General features: G+C 50.9%; 1 protein-coding gene across 3 annotated transcripts in view; it reads right to left on the bottom strand.

The window, feature by feature from the left end:
• The window catches only part of LOC138563937 (zinc finger protein 211-like), a 145,544-nt gene that overhangs the window by 96,528 nt on the left and 31,435 nt on the right, over window positions 1–17,581 (bottom strand). For all 3 annotated transcript variants that reach the window (XM_069642874.1, XM_069642876.1, XM_069642875.1), the window contains exon 2: window positions 4,190–4,316. In XM_069642874.1, coding sequence (XP_069498975.1) covers window positions 4,190–4,316 — 127 coding nt within the window. The remainder of the gene's footprint in view (window positions 1–4,189; window positions 4,317–17,581) is intronic.

Raw genomic sequence — 17,581 nt, forward strand, 5'->3', positions numbered from 1 at the left:
CTACCTTTGGGATGCTCAGTGTTTGCCAAAAGGAGCACTGCAAACACTGCCTCTACCAAACACACAGACAGGAATTCTAGGCCATATCAATCAATGATATCGTTTCGAATGGCACCAGTAGGGAATAGGGAAGCGACTCCTCCAGCACACACAATTAACAATAATCCTGCCACAGTACCCCTTACTCTGAGTAAGGATGACTCTAGTTACACATCACAAATTTATAAATACTGCAGTTTTGGTGAACGAAACAAGGTCCTTGCACATTGGGGGGATCAATTAGATCAGACTCATTCCACAGAAAACTAAAAACTTGGATCCTTTCACAAAATTGTTAGCAACTCAACCACACCACCACAGCACAATTATCTGGCTTAGAAAATCTACACAAAGAACGCTCTCTCTATAACTTGTATTACGCAAATTGTATATACTGTAAATTTGAAACCTATAATGCTGTACCTGTAAATCTGAATGCCATATATTAGGTCACCTGTGGTAACACCTGTAATTATATACCTTCTATTTCCTGCACCCAGATACTCACGGGTTAGGCACGCTCTACAAATGCTAAATAAATAAATTAACTGTGTGTGCGGGAAGCAAGCATATCCATGGTTACCCAAAGATTGGAAGGGAACATGTTCTTTGGGGATACTGTTACCAGGGATTTATTTGACATCAACCTCAGATATATCGAAACACCGCCCCAGGGGGGATATCGCTGACAAAACAGCTGGCCAAATATTAAGGGATGTGTCAAAAGCGATAATTCCCTTTTGGGGCTCGGCAATAAACTCTTGAGATATTAGAATGTTGGCACAAGTATTAGAAGAACGATTAATGAATGATGATATACCATTTAATATGACATTACAACGGAGGGCTATTCGGCTGGTTCTACTTCAAAATAAGATGGTACTGGACACAATGCTAGCTGAAAGAGGGGTTTGTAAAATGGTATCTAGCTGCGCTTACGTAGCAGACTCCTCCCGTACTGTGTATCAGGCTATTAAGAGGTTACACACATTGGGGTTGTAAATTCATGTTAACGAAGGCAACTGGGACATCGGTACTTTTGGACTTGGAATTTGTTTACTACATGGGGTTGGAAAATACTTTGTCCTTGCTATGATCACTGTTGCCATTGTCTGCTGCTGTTGCATGCAATGTTTACCTGCTTTAGGATCTATGCTATGCCAGTGCTGTTCTAGAGCTCTGAAACACTTACAACCTGAAAGTGTGTCCCCTGGGAATGTGACAAATGTACTAATTATGCAGGATATGGAAATTCAGAAATGTATGAAGATCGATGTACACACATATGATGTAGAAACAAAATGGGTTAGCTTAGGCTAAAAGGAGGGTTTGTGAAAATGCACATTTATTCAGGTTAGACTTAAGCTCCTCCATTTTTGTTTCATACTTTCCATTCCATTTTGCCAACTCCTATTTAGACCTGGAAGGAATATGTTCACCGCACAGAAAAGCTGAGCCACACAGAAATGTTGCAAAGAAAGATGAGCTCATTGTTTATACAGCCTTGGTCTTGAACAGCCACGACCATGCCCGATAAGATATATGGGGTGCCTTCCCGTCTGGAACTGCTAAATTGCCTGGGTCTCACAAATGCACATACTAACAACATATGACGCGAGATGTTCTGTATGTACCAGGAAAGGGTTGTCCTAAATAAACTGTAAGACACCAATGCACAGTAACCTTTGGTCATGAAAACAAAGATAATAGTGGTAGGAACGTTTTCCTTCAGTGCAACAGTTTGTTGTCTTGTAAGGTTAGAAAGTTAGAATGTACTGGCATGAAATCACTGACGAATGTATGTTTTCACAGAAAACCCTATACGGTGAAGGAAGCTGTGAAGAATCTATGACGTAGCACTCACCTCAGAACTCACGTAAACTGGGGTGCATAAAGGACGGGCTTTCTTTTCTGTAAATTGCACATTGTTGTGTTGAACCTGGGACTGCTTGAAGCAAATAAACTCTAGTTTATACTTGCCTCCTTGTCTGATGGTCTTATCTTATTTACAGTTACAAGATTTTGGTTTTAAACCTCCTGCACACTCCCGTTACTATTCCAGTGTTCCTGCCCACACTCCTGTTCACTATTCCCACCCTCAGCCCACACTCGACACCATTCCCTCCCTCAGCCCACACTCGACACCATTCCCTCCCTCAGCCCACACTCGTCTCTATTCCCTCCCTCAGCCCACACTCGTCTCTATTCCCTCCCTCAGCCCACACTCGTCTCTATTCCCTCCCTCAGCCCACACTCGTCACTATTCCCTCCCTCAGCCCACACTCGTCACTATTCCCTCCCTCCTGCCCACACTGGTCACTATTCCCTCCCTCCTGCCCACACTGGTCACTATTCCCTCCCTCCTGCCCACACTGGTCACTATTCCCTCCCTCCTGCCCACACTGGTCACTATTCCCTCCCTCCTGCCCACACTGGTCACTATTCCCTCCCTCCTGCCCACACTGGTCACTATTCCCTCCCTCCTGCCCACACTCCTGTCACTATACCCTCCCTCCTGCCCACACTCCTGTCACTATACCCTCCCTCCTGCCCACACTCCTGTCACTATACCCTCCCTCCTGCCCACACTCCTGTCACTACTCTTCCACCAAACTTTTTCGGTACCTATTCTAAGTTTGCTTTTCTAGTGCTCAACTTGACCCAAATGTGGCAGTGCTTTAAGTGATAGTAAAGAGACGGTTTTAACGTATGCAGAAGGGCAGGGTGAGCTATGAATCTGCCTCCTTTGCCAGTTCCAGTCTGAATGCTGGCAGATCGGTGTGCCCCAAGCTACTTTGCTGAACTATACCCAATCCCGATCAGACTTCTCTGCGACAACTCCAGCTGCCTTTTCATGTTGCGTACTGGCTGCCTGCTCTCGGCTGACAGCTGTGGCAGAGTGATGTAGTCACCACTGGCCTAAATATGCTGCTCCATCATGAGCTAGATTTATACCCAGCAAGATTTCCACTTGGACCAGTCCAGGATGTGCTTCACACCACTCAGTATTTGAAGGTCAGTGCCAAGGTGCATCCTTCACTTCCCATCTCACAGGGAGGCCACGATGTCAGCTCCTGACCACCTTTGATGTTGGCATCCTGCAGACTTGGTCCAATTCATTTTATAGCCTGAGTAAGTGCAGAACTCTTCACTCGGTCACATTAAGACTGACAGGCCAGTGAGACTGTAAGTAGCATATAAGTGGCAATGGGTAGCGGCTTGTACACTTAGGCACACTCTAATCCCTCACACTTCCTGCACTCTTACCTGAATTCAGCACATCTTCGGCAACACACCTGTCCAACTGGGACCTGATGTGGAGGAGCACTGGCCATCGGCAGATGACGCCTCTTGTGGGAGGAGCCAGGGTTATGCAGAGGAAGGAAATTGAGTGAGGGCAGAAACATGTGCCTTTCATTCTGAGGCTGCAGGCAGAGTCTGTGGGGAACTGGCAATTATAGGATGCTTAAGACTGTGGGCATGTCCACCCTTCAGACTGGCATGATTGAGAAGCAGGAACCAACCAAAGAAAGTCTAACTAGAGCCTGGTATCTGGTGCCTCCAGCTTCTTTTAACCCCATTGCGAGTCTTACGGGTTACACACAGATGCTCTTCTGTGTACAAGGAGCCATAGGGCTCCACGACCCCCGCTAATGTCAAGCCATGCACCTGGAAGTCATAACACCATATTCCGTTACTCATAGAGGTACTTGGCACAACCCAGTAAGCCAACCTACTTCCCGACCCAAGCAAAACTTGGTGGACAGCATTATCAGAATAGCACATGAGCATTGTAACCAGTCTCCACTACCAGGTGGCCAAACTGGACTTCAGCATGGCACATGAGCATTCTAACCAGTCTCCACTACCAGGTGGCCCAACTGGACTTCAGCATGGCACATGAGAATTCTAACCAGTCTCCACCACCAGCTAGCCAAACTGGACTTCAGCATAGCACATGAGCATTCTAATCAGTCTCCACTACCAGGTGGCCCAACTGGACTAGACTGGACTGGAGTGCAAGCGCTAGTGCTCCAGACTCTCTAACCCTTAAATACTCGATACATTGGTTGAAGTGGCTGTCAGATGCAAAGGCAGTACAAAACCGCGAAATGTATAAATAAGGAAGTCCTAATGAAAGTGACTTTACCGAGAGAAGCCAACGCTTGGTGAATTTCCTTCATCAAATTCCCATATAGTTGTGTCTGCCATTCGTGCAAAAGACTCCACTCTTCTTTAGAGAAATGGGACGCAAATTCCTGGAAGGAAACTGGGGCCTGTAAAAGAAAGTTTAAATAAAATAATAAATCACAGATTTAGCAAAATATATACACATCATACACTCGAGAGGGAAAATGCGAGACTAAAGGCAATGCAGGATTGTCCAAAATGGAGGGAGAGTCGTGGACAAGATGGACTGCTAGGACTATTTAGTGAACTGGGCATAGGAAATATATACACAGGGTTGTAGAATCGCAGGAGAGTAAAACTAAAACCAAAAACGAGAAAAAGAAGAAATCAGTAAAATACACACGTGCAAAACGGGTCATTTGTGTTTGTCTGGTGCACTCCCACCCCACCCCACCCGCTGCGCTTTAGAGGAAATGCTGAATCTGCCAGAAGCTATTGGATCCCCCAGAAATGTATGCAAACCCCCCAGCCATACACTTACACGGGTGGAGGCATTTAAGAGCGTGTGCACTGCGCGTAAAAACAAACAGGGAACCCCATGTCTGCCAGGGGAGGCCCTGGAAATAATGTTCAAAGTGGCCCCTACCCTTTTCCTAAGGGACTATTTGGCAAGGTGTCTGACCAGCTGTGCATGCAGAATGCAGAATCCATGGAGGGGCTGCCGCCATGTAATTTAAAAGGACTTTAAAAATGAGGCACTAAATGCTTACTATTCGTCCTTCCATCTGGTTTTCCGATTTTACAAGTTCAGATAGTTTTACAATATTTTCTTCTTCGCTGGATCAACACGTTTTTCACATCCCAACTGCAGTGCTCCAGCCTTTGTTCTTATTTCTTTACACATTTAGGGAAAATGTCCATCTATTGTGTTAAATGTATTTTTGGTGCGGACTAATTACTAAAAATAAAATGTATATTTTATTTTGCTACATTGCTTTGGCGATTTATTGGGACATTGTTTAATTAAAAGGTTTAATATTATAGAAAATCCAGCAGATGGTTGAGGCATCACCAGCCGACGCACATTGCTTAAACGGGGTGAGATGGGTGGAACAAGTCAGTCGTTGCCCAGTCGGAAGTGCGGATGGGCAAAGTGCTGTTAGCCTCAATGTTTGCTGTGAGCTGCCAAGAACACAGAGGTGATCTGGGTAGCAGCCAAAACTAAACAACTTAAACCCGGTTCTGTCGCTTAGGAAAGGTCTGGATCGATGTTACAAGTTTTCCTAAAGTCCACTTGACCTAAAACTATCCCCTGGTGTACAGGGGTCCCCAGCTCTTAGTATACGTCTGTTCTACCCAAAGGAATTTGGCAGAGCAGCCAGGCTTATCTTATGAGGAGGATGTGAGCTGTATGCAAGTACAATGAACCCAGTAAATACAATACTCCAAAGTAACACTTACACATAACATGTTATATTAAAATATCCATTTATTATATTTACACAAGGAAAGTAGATACATACATAATTCACTTAACCAACACATAAGAATTCTTAATCATATTTTTCAAAGGCCATTGCTTCAAAAAGGATAGTTGCTTGCAGTACAGAATTTGACACTAATGACAGTTTTACCGTATTATCGGTACTACTGCACACTTGCGTAACTTCACAGATATACAGTAATAGTATTTAGTTAGCAAAACCACATAGGATACAGTCTTTTAGGAATGAAGAAGGTTGGTCAATCATACAGTAGCAGAGCTTAACGTTCTAGAGACACTTTTCAGGCTAACGTTTTTAAAGTCCCATCCCTAACTATACGAAAATGTCAGTGTAGGAGAGGATTCAAAGTCTCAAGAAGAAGCAGAACAGCAAAGGTTCCTCAGGATACTTTCAGTCTCCAGGATAAGTTACGTGGCAATACAACACAACGAGGGGGACCCTGCAAAGACTCCATAAAAGGGACACAAGCTGGCACGCTGGGGTCATTCTCCCTCGGTCATATCGGAATCGATTATGTCATGGGTAATCCCTCAGCAGCAGGGATGACCCTTAGCACAGATTTCTTCAGTCTTCTTGGTCGGTCTACAGTTTTGGCGCCCTTTTCTCAGCACCAACATATGACAGCATTTGCTTGGTCAATCTTCTTTGCTTCTGAAGTCCTGCACTCTGGTGAAGAGACTTAGATGAGTCAGATCATGCCTCTGGAGATCCAACTGGACGTCGAAGTTCTGGACAGGTTCGGCCTCACAAAGACGTTGCACTGCAAATGGGTCGGAGGTCTCCTGTTTTCATCGTCTGCAGCTCTGAAGAGGCACAGCACCTCAGGAAATATCTCAATTTGTAGTTTGTCTCAGGGCTGGTTGCGCCCACCAGTCAAAGGCAAGGAGCAGTCTTCTTCGAAGCTCCTCTGTTCGTTAAAAAAACAGGGTCAGGACAGCAGTGGTCGCAAGGGTCCGAAGCCGTCTCTGGGCAACTTCAACTTTGGTTCTTCTGTTCCAGTGGTCGACTTGCCTTTCACCTCAGAAATCTCACCTTTTATTCAGTTTTCCCACACACTCCTCTGCAAACTCTCTCAGCATTTTACAGAAAGGGGGGGGGTGGCTGTCTAATTAGGACAGCCAGCCCCTTCCTCCCTGCCCCCCACCCCCAGTGAAAACGTGTTCCATTCAGGCACTCTGGAAGACAAAGGGCAGGGGAGTGAGGATAAACAAAAGAATCTCAAAGGAGAACCCAAAGGGGTCCCAGCAACACTGTCCATAAGGAGCGGTGTGCTCAAAATTAAAATACAGATGCCTTAAAAGAGATATGGAGGAAAGTAGACTCCACAGTAACGGTAAAACACAGAACAGAATTCCCAAAAGTCAGAAAATAAGAATGAAAGAGTGGACAAAAGACTCCCCTCATTCAGGACAGAAAGAAAAAGGCCCAGCAGTCCAGCAAAAAGTGCTCGGGGTCTCACTAGGAGAAGGGATGAAGCATGGCAATGATAAATCTCCCTAACAATCGGGACCGCAATTAAACTCCATAAAGGTGCGAATGGGACAAGGCTGTCTGTAAAGACGCCGGAGGGGGGGGGGGTGTCTGTACTTCCGCTCTCTATATGGTAGAGGAGAGGCACAGAGGACCACAGCCAAGATTCTCTATTATTGGTACGTGGTTGAGCAATCAAGGCCTAGCTTCTCAGGAGGTGATGCAGGCTGGTTCTTAAGTACAGTGTAGTCCCCAAGCACCCACAAGGAATGTCCGCACACTGTATCGGTTAAAGCACAGTCTTTATATAATTAATATTCAAGGTTATGTACACTATCACAATAACTCACTTTGTGCTCAGAAAATCAACAATGGTAAATATATACAGTTCTAACATGGTACCACCATTATTAGCAGATCTCATTAAAGTACATCAACTGTACTCAGGTTAAATGTATGCTGTATGGCGTCACACCCTGTTACGCCCACCTGATTCCCACGGGGGCGTCGATCTGGACTGGCGCGCTGTTGCTTCCACCAAAGTAACATGTAGAGCCGAGATGACAGACTGGACAGACCTCCCGTAATCTGAGCGTTAACACGCCTTCCCACTCCCCTTGTCTGCCGACTGAACACTCCTGAAGTTCCCTCTTAATCTCACCTGAAGATTTGGAAAGATGAGCTCTCCATCCTGCGTTGAGCGCAGGGGCGCGTAGTCGACCAGTTACTTCACTGGCGTGGAGGAATTGGTGAATTCCAGTATTGACTCCAAGTCCAATTGTTCGTAAGAGTTCAAAGGTCTGATCTTCACTCTGCCAGATTCCTTGCAGGTTGTGGATTTAAACCGTCAGAAGAGTTCCAAGTGGCAATTGGTAAGATCCTGGTAAGTCTATTGTGGTTCTCCCCTTTGGGGCCGGGGTACAGCGATGATGCAGAATTAACTGTGCCGACCCGAAATGAGGCGAGTTCCCCCCTGTGATAAATCAGGTAAGTCTCTGGGGTTAGGTTGTATTGTCCTTGTTTTTTCCCCTTAGGGGCCGGGGTGCGGCGGTGATGCGGTATTGACTGCGCCGACCCGAGATGAGGTGAGTACCCCCCTGTGGTAATCAGGTAAGTCTTTGGGGGTGATTTGTATTGCCCTTGCTCACCTATCTGTTCTTGTCTTCCCCAGGTGTTGAAAAATGGCCTGGAGATGCTGGGTTCGCGAAGGAGTAAAGGAATGCAGCCTCGGTTGGTGAGTTCAGCGCGGCTCTGCGAGGTGCGTGGCAATGCACCTGAGAAGGCTTCTCTCTTCCAGATCGACGATGTGCTGGATCAAGGATTCAGGTAAGGGTTTTGTTCTGACCTCTTCTCCTTCTCCTTTTCTTGTTCCAGGTGTTCCAGGACTGAAGCGGGCGTGGCTGAAGACTGGAGCTGCTGAAGACACAGTGAGCGTTACGCTGCAGCAAGCAGAATAACGCGAAGCACGTGTGGCTGTCCGGGTGTGGCTTAAATAGCCTTGGAAGAAGTCCCAGGTAAGTATTCTTCCACAGCCCCGTCCGAGAGGAAAGGAGTCCCTGAGGTAAAGTAGTCCCTTTAAGCCTCATTTGGCTTGTGACTTCGTGCAGCATGGTCTGCATCAGGTAAAATTTCTGTAATGAGCCTGGCGCCCATGGTGCCAGGACTGACTTTATTCTTATGAGCCTGGCGCCATAGTCGCCAGGACTGTAGCCAAAGAGCTGGGGTTTTTGGGCATGCTTCAAGTGGCATGATGCCTGCTTCCGGGGTTGCTGGGCCTGGTCTGGCTTTCCGGGGGCAGGCATCGTGACACACCCCCACAGCTGAAAACAAACTTCAACTCAAACGATGCGCTACCAACTACAAGAAAACTATCATTCAAGCTAAAAAAGACATCTATAACAACAGAATCTCCAACGCGTGCTCCAATTCAAAGGAATCATTTGCAATCCTGCGAGAACTTGAATCTCCCATACCACCACCCGATAATGTACCCAAAAACTAGCAATGGTGTACCAATATCCAAAATGCCCTTGCTAATAAAGTGAAAAGTTTACAATCCAAAATTACCCTAAAAAAAGCCTTGCTCCCCATCAGCGAAACCCCCAGTACGCCCACACCCACGACTACTCCCAATCTTAGCTTAACACCTTTGAAATTCGCTAAGGTTTCTACTCATGAAAAAATCATTGCCTCACTAAAACCTTCAAACTGCAAAGGCGGTCACTGCCCGGCCCAGATAATCAAGGATGCCGCCAGAGACCTAGACCCGTTCGTCACCAAACTTATCAACGCCTCCTTCTCATCTAGCACAGTCCCAAGTAGCTCAAAAAAAAAAAAGAAAAAAGAAAAAAAAAAGTGCTGGGTTCTCCCCCTGCTAAAAAAACAAACAAACAAACCCTGGACCCCTCCATCCCCACCAACTATAGGCCCATCACTACTGTCCCTTTCCTCCTGAAGATAATTGACATAGTGGCCTATCTCCAAATCCAAAAATACCTAGAGACCAACCAACTCCTCGGCACTCGTCAATCACGCTTCAGACCTCAGCATGGCACGGAGACCGCACTTATAGATCTCAAAGCCCAAATTGACGAGCTCAACAACAAAGGAAACACAGCTATGCTACTCCTCCTTGATCTGTCGGCGGCTTTTGACCTAGTGGACCACGCAGTACTCTGCAAACACCTAGCGTCAGCCGCCCACTTCTCAAGTGAAGCCATAGCCTGGATCCAATCCTTTCTCGACAACAGAAGCATGCAAGTCTTCTCCACTTTAGACTCTGCAGACCCTATCCAGACAACATGTGGAGTCCCACAGGGCTCTTGTGTCTCGCCAATGATGTATAAGGAACAAGTTACTTACCTGTAACTGTTGTTCTCCAGCATGGGTCTGGCATGGATTCACATGCTCATGAATATTCCCCGTCGTCAGGCTGGGAATCCTCGGTAAAGAAAAAACCAGTATCAGTTTCGTTTCTGATCTGTCTTTCGTAGTAATAACCAATCACTGGTCTCTGCGTCATACTGACCACAGCCAATGACTGCCCTCTACCTAAGCACCGCCTCTGGCAGCCATCTTCAGATTTGGAAGCACGTGAAGTGGCAGTATGACCAAGTGAAGAGCCGCAGAGGGGTAGGCGGGAGGGTTCGCATGTGAATCCATGCCAGACCCATGCTGGAGAACAACAGTTACAGGTAAGTAACTTGTTCCTTCTCCAGCATGGGGTCTGGCATGGATTCACATGCTCATGAATAAAGAATACATAGCAGTACACACATGCACAACCACGGGAGGTGGCAAAGGCTCAACATTAAGCATCACATCAACTCAACATTAAGCATCTTACCTCCTCACCAGGCTCACCTCAGGCGAACAGGTTGCGCAGCACTGCTTGGCCGACCCTGGACTCCTCCCTGGAATCCCGGTCGACGCAGTAGAATTTCGTGAAGGTGTGCGTCGACCTCCACGTAGCAGCCCTGCATATGTCCAGCAGGGGCACACCAGATAGGAACGCCGTGGTAGCTGCGATCGCTCTGGTGGAATGGGCTCTCGGACGGCCAGGCAGCGGTCGGTTTGCCAACCGGTGACAGTACATGATACAGCCGGAGAGCCATCTGGAGATGGAAGCCTTCGAGAGAGCCTTCCCCTGATTGACAGGTCCAAAGTTCACAAAGAGTTGTGACGTCTTCCGAAAACCTTTCGTGCGGTCCACGTAGAACTTCAGCGCTCTAGCTACATCCAGCGAGTGCAAAGTCCTCTCAGCCGGCGACGAAGGCGACGGGAAGAACACAGGTAACACCAAGGGTTCGTTGAGATGAAAGTCCGACGGTACCTTGGGCATGAAGGAGGGGTGCGTCCTGAGCACTACCCTCGTGTCGTGGAAAGTCAAGTACGGGGCCTTGCAGGAAAGGGCCTGGATCTCTCCCACTCGTCGTGCGGAGGTGATGGCCACGAGAAAAGCTGTTTTCCACGATAGAAACTTCAACGGGGCCGAGTGCAGAGGCTCGAACGGAGGTCCCATGAGTTTGGTCAGTACCACGTTGAGCTCCCACGCCGGGGCCGGAGCCTTCACCGGCGGGAACGATCTGAACAGTCCCTTCATGAACTCTTTCACCAGACGATGAGACCACAAGGACGTCCGGCCCGTGGTTCTGGTGTATCGGGAGATCGCAGCAAGATGAATCTTGATGGACGCGTGTGCCAGACCAGCTTTGGCCAGCGTCAGCAGGTACGGCAGCACTTGGGGAGCCGTAATCCGTAGAGGGTTAATCTTCTGTGCGTGGCACCAGACAGAGAACCTCTTCCATTTGTGTCCGTAGCATTTAAGAGTCGAGGACGCCCTGGCCTTTGCAAGAACCTCTCTGCAGTCGGCCGGTATGTCGTATCCTCCAAACTCTAGCGCTGCAGGAGCCAGGCCTGCAAGTTCAGCGACTTCGGGTCGTGGTGGAGGATGGCGCCTCCTTCCCTGGAGAGTAGATCCGCGTCCGCCGGCAGCTTGATTGGCGGGGACGCCGACAAGTCCAGAAGGTCCGGGAACCATATCTGCCTCGGCCACGCAGGTGCGACGAGGATCATCCTGCACCGTGACCTCTTGAGCTGGTTGACGAGCCGGATTAGCAGAGGCAAGGGAGGGAACGCGTAGAGGAACAGGCCCTCCCAGGGGAACGAGAAAGCATCGCCCATGCTCCTCGTCTGGGGAAACCTGCTGGCGAACCTCCGGCACTTGGTGTTCGTCGCCGTCGCGAACAGGTCGATCTGGGGTGTGCCCCACCGTCGGAAGAGGCGATCCACCAGATCCTGCCGTAGTTCCCACTCGTGGCACGAGCGCAGCTCCCTGCTGAGTGAGTCGGCGATGGTGTTTTTTATCCCTGCCAGATGAAACGGCACCAGAAGAATCCCTTGGGCGACGGCCCAATGCCACAGGTCCTGCGCCTCCTTGGACAGCGCTGGGGACCTGGTTCCGCCCTGTTTCCTGATGTAAAACATGGTGGTGGTGTTGTCGGTGAAGATCCTCACCACCTTGCCCTTGAGGGACGGAAGGAAGGACCTGAGGGCCCAAAACACTGCACGGAGCTCCAGGACGTTGATATGCAGGGACTTCTCCGTCGGGAGCCAGAGTCCCCTTGCGTGCAGATTTTCGGTGTGCGCTCCCCACCCTTCTAGGGAGGCATCCGTGGTCACAGTCACCTGGTGGGCTGGGGTCTGGAAGTCCATGCCCGCCGTCAGATGCGCGCGGGTGCCCCACCACCGTATCGCTCGTCGGAAACTCTCGTCGAGCTTGATCCTTTCCTCGAAGCTGCCCGTCGTCTGGATCCAGCGCGCATCCAGGAACTCTTGCAACGGGCGCATCCGGAGCCTGCACATGGGAATGAGGTAGATGCAGGAAGACATCATCCCGAGGAGGGACTTGATGGACCTCACCTTGGCCGCGTCGGCCACCAACATCCGTTGCACCTTGCCCAAGATGGTCCTGGTCCTCTCCTCCGACGGGGAGGCCAGAAGGGACACTGTGTCGAGCCTCGCTCCCAGAAACAGTGCGACTTGCGCGGGCACCAGGTGGGATTTGGCGTAGTTCACGGAGAATCCCAGGTCCGTGAGGAGTTGGACGGTCCTTGCCGTGTGGACCACGGCGAGCTCCCTCGTCTTGGCGCGGATGAGCCAGTCGTCCAGGTAGGGGTAGACGTGAATCCCCTCGCGGCGCAGCTGCGCCGCCACCGGTGCGAGGCACTTGGTGAAAACCCTGGGTGCCGACTGCAGTCCGAAGGGAAGGGCTTTGAACTGGTAATGACGCCCTTGGACCACGAATCTGAGGAATTTTCGGTGCCCCTTTAGGATGGGAATGTGGAAGTAGGCATCCTCCAAATCCAACGACGATAGGAAGTCTCCTTCCTCCAGCTGACCCAGGACGTGCTGGAGGGTGACCATCCGGAACTTCTGCGCCTTGATGAACTTGTTCAGGCGTCGCAGGTCCAGGATGGGGCGCCATCCTCCCGTCTTCTTCTTCACGAGGAAGTAACGCGAGTAGACTCCGGAGCCCCGAAGCCTCTTTGGGACGAGTTCGATGGCGCCCTTTCTGAGCATCGCCTTTACCTCCAGGAGAAGTTGAGGGACGTGAAGTTCTTTCCTGGCCACGGGGGGGACGCGCGGGCACCTTCTTTGAAACTCGAGCGCGTGGCCCCGGGCCAGGGCGTCCAGCACCCAACGGTCGGTGGAGATGGACTCCCACACGCTGACGAAGCCCGCCAGCCGGCCTCCCACCGGGGTGCTTCGGTGGGGGCCCGACCCCACGGCCGGTTCAATCCTGCTTGGACGCGGCCTTGCCGCCTTGGCCTCCTTGGCGACGACGGCGGGGGCCGCCAGACTTGCCTCGTCCTCTGTAGGCCTCTTGCGACGACGAGCGGGCCGCTTGACGGTAGGAAGCGAAACCGCCGCTGGAACCTTTGGAGGCGCCCTTGCCTCCGCCGCTCCGAAAGGGCGTCCGCCGTTGCTGCAGTACTCCAAGGGCCCGGGCCGTCTCAGTATCCGCCTTGATGGCCTGAAGGGAATCGTCCACTGTCTTCCCAAACAGGTTGTTCCCGTCGAAGGGCATGTCCAGGACCCTGGTCTGGACGTCCTGCCGAAAGTCCGTAGCCTTGAGCCATCCGCGACGTCGAAGGCAAACGCCGTTGCCCATCTGGCGGAACCCAGTGTCGGCGATGTCCGTCGCCACGGTGATGGCGTGGTCCGAGGCCACCTCACCTTCCTGCAGGATCTCAAGGGCCTCCGCCCTCTTGTCGTCCGGCAGAAAATCCAGCAGGGGAGCTATCTTGTACCAGAGTTCCCTGTCGTAGCGGGCCACGATAGCCAAGGCGTTGGCCGCTTTAATCGTCGTCGCCGCCGACGAGATGACTCTGCGTCCCATGGCATCCAATTTCTTTCCCTCGCCGTCCGGCGGGGAAGTCGACGTGGAGGCCGCACCCCCCCCCGCTTTCTTCCTGGCTGCCGCGGAGACGACGGAGTCCGGGGTAGGCTGCGCCCGGAGGCATAGGGGGGCCGAGTCCGGGACCCGGTACTTTTTCTCGTACCGGTCTCTTTTCGCTGGCGTCGTGGAAGGGTTCTTGAGGAGGGAAAGGCCCTCATCCCAAATGTCGTCCAACAGAGGCACTGCGAGGACCGTCTTCCTCTTGGTCTCGCGCCGTTGGTAAAGGAAGCCTTCCTTTTTCTTCTCCTCAGGGCAGAGTTGGAAAAGCTCGGATGCCCTGGCGATCATTGAGTGGAACGATCCAATCTCGTCGGGCGGAGAAGCCCTGGGGGGAGGCGACGACGGAAAATCCTCGTCGTATGCCTCGTCGTCCGTACCCGTCGCTGCCGTGTCAGTCCCCGTATCATCCCCTCGGGTGGACGGGGAGGAGGGCTGGACGGGGCGCGACGGTTGAAAAGGAGGCGGTGGATGGATCCTTCTTTTCTTGGTAGGGGGAACACCAGAAGGTCCCGGTTCTGGATCCCCCGACGGGAGAGGTTCCTCCGTCGGTAACGGTAGTCTCGTCCTTATCTCGGAGCATAAGGACTGTATAGCCAACAAAATGGCCGCTGAGTTGTCTTGCGGCGCTGGCAGAGGGGAATCCGACGGGCGAGCAGGGGCCCCGTCGGTATCCTCGACGATGTCGTCGTCGTCACCTGCGTCGGGGCCCATTCCGACGGGCTGGTCTTGTTCCACGCCTAGGCCGTGGCTTAAGACCTCGATCAGTTCCTCTTCTGAGGTTGAGGCCGAATCTACGACGACGCCCTGCCCCCCCTTCTTCCCCACGGAGGGTTTCACGGGGGTCCTATCGATGGGCACGAAAGAAGACTCCCTCCGAGGAGGCAGGGAGATTCTGGGCCCCGAGGCCGCCACCACTGGTGCAGCCTCCACAGGCTGGGCCAGGGCCGCCGCGACCGTTTCGATAGAGGGCTTGGTCGAATGGATCAAGGCCTTCACCACCTTAGGTGCGCTCACCGCCTTATCCTTGAGGGAGGGGGCACTGCCACGCTCCTCCTCTGCCTTAGAGCTCGACCGGGGTCTCTCCAGGAGCTTCGCCGGGTGCTCGGCCTTCCTCTTACCCGACCCAGAGCGTTGGCTCGTGGTTGATGGTGCCGGGGAGGGTGCGCCCTGCCTGGCGCCCGTAGAGCCCGACCGTTCGGCGCTCCCGGTGCCAGCGGACTCGCGGTGCTTGGCCTTATGTTGGGCCCCCGTCGCGCCCTCAAAGGTCTTAGAAGACCGCTCAGATTTCTTCTTCTTCTCGCCAGACGGGCTCTTACCCTCCAGCCAGCTGGCGAGACGTTGATGGCGGTCCTTCATGGTCCGTTCCGACATGTTGCCGCAAAACGCACAGTCCTTCTCCACGTGCGTCTTGTCCCCATGAAGGCAGTAAAGGCAGAAAGAGTGTTCGTCCTCCTTGAAGACGTTCTGCAGCTGGCATCCAGGGCAGGCCCTGAACAGCTTTCCGGGCGTCGAGCTTCCCTTCTCCTGGGCCATCTCCGAGACCGGGCCTGAGAAGCTTCTGGAGTCCTCCGAAGTGTAGCTCGACGAAATCTTCACCCTTGAGGGGCACAGATGAATCCGACACGGGTCCCCGTTGATCGGATGTAGGATCGGTGGAGCTTGAGGCTCTTTTGACCGAAAGAATCGAAGTTTTTGTGAAAAAGCGCGAAAAAATAGCACTAACGCTCGAGAGCAATAGCACGAGGATCCCAACACATGAACGTGCGGTAAAAATCTGAAGATGGCTGCCAGAGGCGGTGCTTAGGTAGAGGGCAGTCATTGGCTGTGGTCAGTATGACGCAGAGACCAGTGATTGGTTATTACTACGAAAGACAGATCAGAAACGAAACTGATACTGGTTTTTTCTTTACCGAGGATTCCCAGCCTGACGACGGGGAATATTCATGAGCATGTGAATCCATGCCAGACCCCATGCTGGAGAATAACTTTACTAAACCTCTATTCGACAAATTGGACAGAATGGGTGTCATCTACACAATTATGCAAACGACACCCAGCTCCTCATCCCCCTTTCGGGCAATTTCGCTACGGATACAGCTTTAGTAAATAAAATGTACACCCTCATTCAGGCATGGATAGCAACCCCTGGCCTCTGCCTGAATGACGAAAAAACAGATCCTCATTCTAGGCTCACCTAACAACTTAAAAAAAACTCGACTCCAACTACAGCTCCTTCAATATCGACGGCAATATAATCCCCGTCGCCACAGAGGTGAAGACCCCTGGTTTCTACTTGGACTTCACCTTGTCCCTAAGGAAACAAGTGAACTCCCTGGCCACATCCACGGCCTACACCGGCAAACTCATTAAAGCATGCAGACCCTTCCTCTCACCAGCTAGCTGCATCATCCTAGCCAATGCATTGATCCTCTCAAAACTGGATTACTGCAATGCACTTTATGCAGGCGCTAAGAAATACATCATCAATAAACTCCAAACCCTGCAAAACAACGCGCTCAGAACGGCCTTGATCCTCCCAGTCAGATAGCACATTTCAAATGCGCGTAGAAGCTACAACTGGCTAAAAATCAGCGATAGGATCACCTTCAAAATTGTCATGCTAACATTCTAATGCCTGAACAATGCTGCCCCCCCATACCTCAGGGACAGAATAATAAGAAAAACCTCTTCACGACCAACCAGAACAGCCAACTCTTTCTGCCCCCAAACCCCAAGATTCCGACTAAAAAAAACAGGAGGCAATAGCTTCCCTGTGCCAGCAGCTCAGTACTGGAATGCCCTACCAGATGAACTAAGACGGGATCAATCCTACAACAGCTTCAGGCACCATACCCGCACCTGGCTCCGTCGTAATGACCTTAAAACCTGAGACTTTGCGCATTGTGTACTGATACCATACGCTCCTATCCACTATCATGTAAATGGACTTAATGTATCTCCTGCTTATGATATGTACCTAAATGTAAAGTAAAGAATGTACATAATGTAATTACTGTATATAACATATAATACCAACATGTGATAACACTGCAACCTGTAACCAAGTTCTAAGTATGCTTGTTATTCTGCGCGCCCAGCTACCCAAGGGTTTTCTGGCGCCCTATAAATAAATAAAACAAACGTCACAGAGATCAAATTAATAAGGAAAACAACAATAGAAAATATGAGGAAAGCAGTTGGTTGGAACAATTGGCAGAATACTGGCCCCGATACCTAGACAGTTCTGTGTGGAGATCCCCCCCCCACCTGGGCAACCTGTAAAGCAAAGATGTATCACAAGCCCAGTCCATATATTGTTCCCAATAGACTTCCCAATAGTTCTTCAACCCCAAAGTACCTGGGCGTTGTAGCGTTCGTCGGGGAATGGACGGCCCTTCTTGAGTACCCTCCCTTTAAGGCAGGAGTCACGGGTCGAATGTCCGACGGAGAACCGGTCGAGCTACAACGTTGACGG

This window comes from Ambystoma mexicanum, chromosome 1p, assembly GCF_040938575.1.
Source record: "Ambystoma mexicanum isolate Mex_15411 chromosome 1p, UKY_AmexF1_1, whole genome shotgun sequence".
NCBI classification, from domain to species: Eukaryota; Metazoa; Chordata; class Amphibia; order Caudata; family Ambystomatidae; genus Ambystoma; species Ambystoma mexicanum.